This window comes from Chenopodium quinoa, unplaced genomic scaffold (assembly GCF_001683475.1).
Source record: "Chenopodium quinoa cultivar QQ74 unplaced genomic scaffold, ASM168347v1, whole genome shotgun sequence".
NCBI lineage: Eukaryota > Viridiplantae > Streptophyta > Magnoliopsida > Caryophyllales > Amaranthaceae > Chenopodium > Chenopodium quinoa.
In genome coordinates this window covers 161523-166731 of record NW_018744955.1, presented here as the reverse complement: position 1 = coordinate 166731, position 5209 = coordinate 161523, and the positions used below count along the sequence as shown (strand labels likewise).

Genomic DNA, 5209 nt, shown 5'->3' with positions numbered 1-5209 from the left:
CACTGCAATCTCTCCGCCGTGTAATTCGTGAAATCAAACTCCGACCACCGGAAAATGGCGGAGATGGACGATGATGCTCCCTGAATTCCTATTTCCGACCACCGGTATATCGACGATGTCGCTGCTGTCCATATCCAACCCATTGATCTATCCACCTTTTATTAAACTTGTAACTTAATTTGTGAAATGAAATTGAATAAAGGAAAGGAAAAAAGGAAAAGTGTGGAATTATAATTTAATTGATTGATGGAGATAGGAGGATATAATTTGGTGGAGCTGGGGGGTGGAGGGAGAGGAAGAAGGGTCTAGTGAGGATAGAGAATTTGGAGGAGTTAAATGTTGGATTGTTATTTTGCGGACCCTTCTTTTTTTTTTTTTCTTTTTTTGTGGAATTTAGGGGAAATATCAAAGAATATAGACAGTTTGATAGGTGTAGAGAATGGAGTTGCGTATTGTAGTGTGAACTTTGTGAATGTGATGGTTATTTCAGTCTTTTAAGCTTGTGTTACTTGTTAAGGGTTGGAGTGTGATTAGATAAAGGTCATACTCCGCGTGTACAATTGAACATGTCTTGTTTAATATAGTAATTATAATTTATTTTATTTGTAATTTTAATCACACTTGTAAATGATGGGGTGTCATGTATATTGAATTGTTGATCGTTGATGTACAATAGTTGCATATTGGGTTTGTATGTTACCTTACATCAAGAATGTTTGAATTGGTATTAGGATTATGCGTATAACATTAATTTCAATATACTTCTATAACATTAAATTTCCTCTAATCTACCCCCACCTCAAATTATCCTTTTACCCAATTTATACTTATAGAAGTCTGAGACTAAAATAGTGGTCACTACTTTTAAATAACAACAAAGTTGGTCAAAAGTTATTCTCGTACTAACTTATCGGATCGAATTGAATATTTTGTACGACCTAAAAATTTTAGATATCCGATATTTTTGAACAAATCAAATTGGATCATGAGACAACAGCCATACAATAGGCCCAAAGGTTCCAAACCAACTGACGGCCCACTATCTCACTAGTACAGAAGCCCAATAATAATGGTGGATTTCTTCAGTACGGACATAGCTTCGAAGGAATATTCGAGATAGCAAAACTTCGTAGCAGAAGATCAAACCCCTCTCAAAATTATCAAAAAGCCCTCGACCCTAACTTCCACGCACGCGTATCACACGTGAGTTTCAGAAATACACAAAATATCCCTAATCCCCAATCCACAACCGTCCGATCTTATTACACGTCATCAATCCCATTGTCCTCTTTTTTCAACGGCTGAGATCACACTTGCCCAAGAGTTGCTACTGGTTCGAACCTCCCCTGTTTCTCCCTTTCTCCCTCTCTCTCTCTTCACTCCCCTGCTTTCCCCCTTTCCCCAAAAATAATTTCAAAAAAAAAAAAAAAGAAAATTCCCAAAAAATCTCTGTAATTGTATCCATGAAGATGATGATGGAGGAGGAGAGAGAAATTGAGGCGGCGAAGAAGGAGGTCGCAGACGCCATTAACGGCCAGAAAAAGGAGGAAGTTGTAGAAGAAGAGGTTGACGGCGAGGAAGAAGAAGATGCTGATGATGGTTCTGAAGAAGATGATGATGACGACGACGATGATGAAGGTGATGAGGATGCAGTGCAAGAAGGTCTACCGTCTTCTGATACTCCCGCAGTTCACTCGGTAGATGATGAAGACGATGATGATGATGCTGATGACGATGACGACGACGACGACGACGATGACGAAGACGACGGTGATGACGATGATGAGGTAACAAAATTCGTATTATGTATAATTTTGTTTGTTAGTTTTCTGGATTATTTTCAAAATTCTGGTAATTATATTATTTTTATGTTGATTTCAGCATTTTTTGTGGATTTTATTGTCAGATCTGTTGACGTGCTGCGTTTTTATGTGATGATTATGCTTAATATGTGATTTTTTTTCGTTTTTGATGCTTTTTCCAGAAGTTTCTGCTGTTTATGTTGTTTTTCTATGTTGTCTGCTGTTTATTCTGGCTTACTGGAGCTTAATTTATTAGATCTGCGGCTTTGTAGCGTAGATCTATGCATATACCAGAATTATGTACTGTTTGGAGGGCGTTTTGGTCAATTTCGAGGTTGGTACTTGGTAGTGGTCAAAAATCAAGTATTTTACTGTCAATTTGTAAAGACTTAGGGTTTATGAATTTTAATTTTTTAATTTTTTTTTTTCTGAATATTGTTTTTTTAGGTAGATCTGCAAAAAAGTGTTTTGGTTTAAAGTTTACTTTTGTTTGCGATTGTTGTTATTTTTCATTTGTTTGTGGAATTTGAGATTAGATAGAGGAATTTTAATGAAGTAATGTTGTAAATGTTTCGTGTCCGTAGATTTTTTATCTATTTTTGCAATAACCATTAGAGGTTTACATGGATGTTTTGCTTGATTGCGACCGATTTATGAATCTCATTTGATGTCAAGTTTTGGTGTTGAATTTTGGATTCATTGGCTTTTAAAGATTGGTCATTATTGGTGAGAGCTTTTTAAAATCTGGCCTATGCTGTGTCGCTGGGTTAGATCGTTTGTTGATTTGTTCATGTAGTCATGTGGGCGTGTTGATTGTTGATGGTGTTTGGTAAGATTTCTTAATCAAGGTGGTAAAAGTCAAATAGTAGCTGTAATTCTGTATTTTTTTTTACCATAACTTCTGAGTTTTTGCATTTTTAGCCTCATTTTATATTGTGTTGGATGGTATTGATCTAATAATATGTACAGAGTAACTAAGCAAGTAAGCAATGATTACTTTTGGATGTAATATCAACTCAATGTTTGGTGTAGCCGGTAGGAATTAATCAAATCACCATATTTATCAATATTTGTAATCTCGTTTTAGACTATAAATTAAGTTTTAAGTATTGATTTCCTCTAAAATATAAAAGTTTTTAAGTATTGATGATATGATTCTATGTGATTATTTTAATCTGAGTTTTTGGCTGGGTGGCACTCCCATACCTTTAAAAGCAAAAGACGACTCACTAGTGTATATTGTCCTCAAATCATCTAAGGTGTAGCTTGTTTAGGTAGTCTGAGCTCTCGAGTGATCCTCAATTTTTTACAATGAAACTGAATTGGCGGAGGGTGATGGTTAATGTTGTTTCGGTCATCTTTCTGTGAATCTTTAAAGTTTTACTGATTCTTGAACGTGATTATATAGGAGCCTGATACCGGGTATCTTGTTCGCCCTGTTGCTCCTGCTGAAGATGAGGTGGATGCCTCTGATTTTGAGCCTGAAGAGAATGGTGATGATGAAGATACCGAAGAAGATACTGATGATGAGGTTGATGATGATCATGAGGATGGGAAAGTTGAGGCTCCACCAAAGCGCAAAAGGTCAGGTGAAGAGGATGATTCTGGTGATGATGATGGAGATGATGATGAAAGACCACCCAAACGGTAGTGGTGAGGACCGTGGGGTTTGGCTTCTGTTACTCTCTGGAAAAATGCCGATGGAGGTTTGACCCATCGGCATGTAAGTCAATCCCTCTCTCTTTATCCTCTCTGTCATCCTTGTATTATGATCATCATGGTGTCATTTAGTATCATTATGGTGCAGACTCAAAAAGGAAAAAAAAAAAGTGCATACTAGTAGAATGACTCCTTGAACTGTTCTCAGCGTTAGATCTGATACATGATGTTATGAACTCTGTTAAATTTCTGTAGTGTTAGGTTCATGGTAGATTAGAGGGGTGGAAGTTAGGCTTATTTATGTTAATGTTTCAATTTCCGATGATCTGTTTTTTATACAACTTTAGTTTACCGGTTATGCCATTCCATAATTTTGCACCATCATTGGTGGTTGCCTATACATGTCTGTTTTCATTTGCTATACTGTGATGGGGGATGTTGTAATTTTTTGTGACAGTAGTCACCATTTGTGAGGTTATGTGCCCAGTTGATTCCAACCAATGCCCAACATATACTCGGTAACTCATTGTTCCATTGAACAGAATGATGACAACCTGTTATAGCCCATTATTGCTCTCAAAGGGTTTAAGCCATTCAATCTGAGGTGGTTCGGTTCAAAGAAGTGTGTTATTAGCCAATATGACTTGGGATAGGTTAGATTCACGGTATACTAATAATAACTCAAAGGGTTGGGTATAATCAAAAGTACAATATTGTGATCAATTAATTAGTTAATGTGAATTGTGAAGTGCCCTATTAATACAGTAATGATATTGACCTACTAGTAGAAGAAATTTTCAATTAATCTCTTTGAGCGAGAAAGCTGAAAGACACGTGCAACTAACCTTATGGTTGTGGGGCATTTACTTTTTGCTGAAGAAACTGTTAAAACAGCATGGGTCCCAACTTTTGGGACAAGACAGATAATTTTTTATTTGTTTTATTTGTACATTTATACTTGGTAATAAAAACACAATGTAATCATATAATGAATTATAATTGTGTGTATTGTTATCTGTTATTTTTATCAGTGTGTAGTTACTGATGTGCATTTTTTGGGTTTGTTTGGTAATTGGTTTTGTAGATAGCGACGATTGGTGAAAGAAAAGTATTGCAAAAGCGATCGCTGAGAATGTCGGGCCAAGGTGAATGGACTGGCTCACAATTTTGCTGGAAAGTCGCATCTCTATCGAGCCCATTCCAACACCCATCGAGCCCATTCCAACACAATACAACTGGACATTATTCTTGATATATTTCAGATTTAACATAACTATACCTGGGTATTTGGGTTTGGGTCGGTGCGGGTTATATCTTAGTGGTCCAAAGTGATCCAGATCAACTTGGGCTGTGGATTAATATTGTGTTGGTATTCGATAGGCCAATAAACGATCAAGGAAAAAAATATAAGCCAAATTTTGTTGCATGTGAATGTGGAATTATACATTTTTAAGTTTACTTTTAGTTTAGATTTTTTTTTTTTTAAATAAAATAAAATTACAAAGTACAACTACAAATTAGAAACAAAAACATACTGATGAATAAGCCTATAAACTTTTATGGCATTTAATTTAAACAATAATTGTTTTAAATTCAAAATATTTCTATGTAATAAAAATATTTTTAATTAAGCAATAATAAGGGAGTGAACAAGGCCTTGTTAAGAGTTGAATTCAAACTTTCCTTAGAAATGCGATTTTTAACCTTAATTTTGAGTATTGAAATACAAAATAAGTTGTTTTTAACCT

The 5209-nt window shown here is 35.5% G+C and overlaps 1 protein-coding gene across 2 annotated transcripts; it reads left to right on the top strand.

Moving 5' to 3' along the window:
- The first annotated feature begins 1166 nt into the window (after positions 1 to 1166).
- On the top strand, positions 1167 to 4893 carry LOC110706315 (nucleolin-like). Of its 2 annotated transcripts, XR_002508309.1 has the most exons (3): positions 1167 to 1787; positions 3211 to 3525; positions 4546 to 4893. XR_002508309.1 is itself a non-coding variant. In XM_021884215.1 (2 exons), exons 1-2 carry the CDS (start codon positions 1464 to 1466, stop codon positions 3451 to 3453), a joined length of 567 nt encoding a protein of 188 aa, XP_021739907.1. In that variant the 5' UTR covers positions 1168 to 1463; the 3' UTR covers positions 3454 to 3819. The 2 variants fall into 2 exon arrangements, 1 of the variants encoding a protein (XP_021739907.1); XM_021884215.1 differs by lacking the exon at positions 4546 to 4893 and having other exon boundaries at positions 1168 to 1787; positions 3211 to 3819.
- Positions 4894 to 5209: the final 316 nt, after the last annotated feature.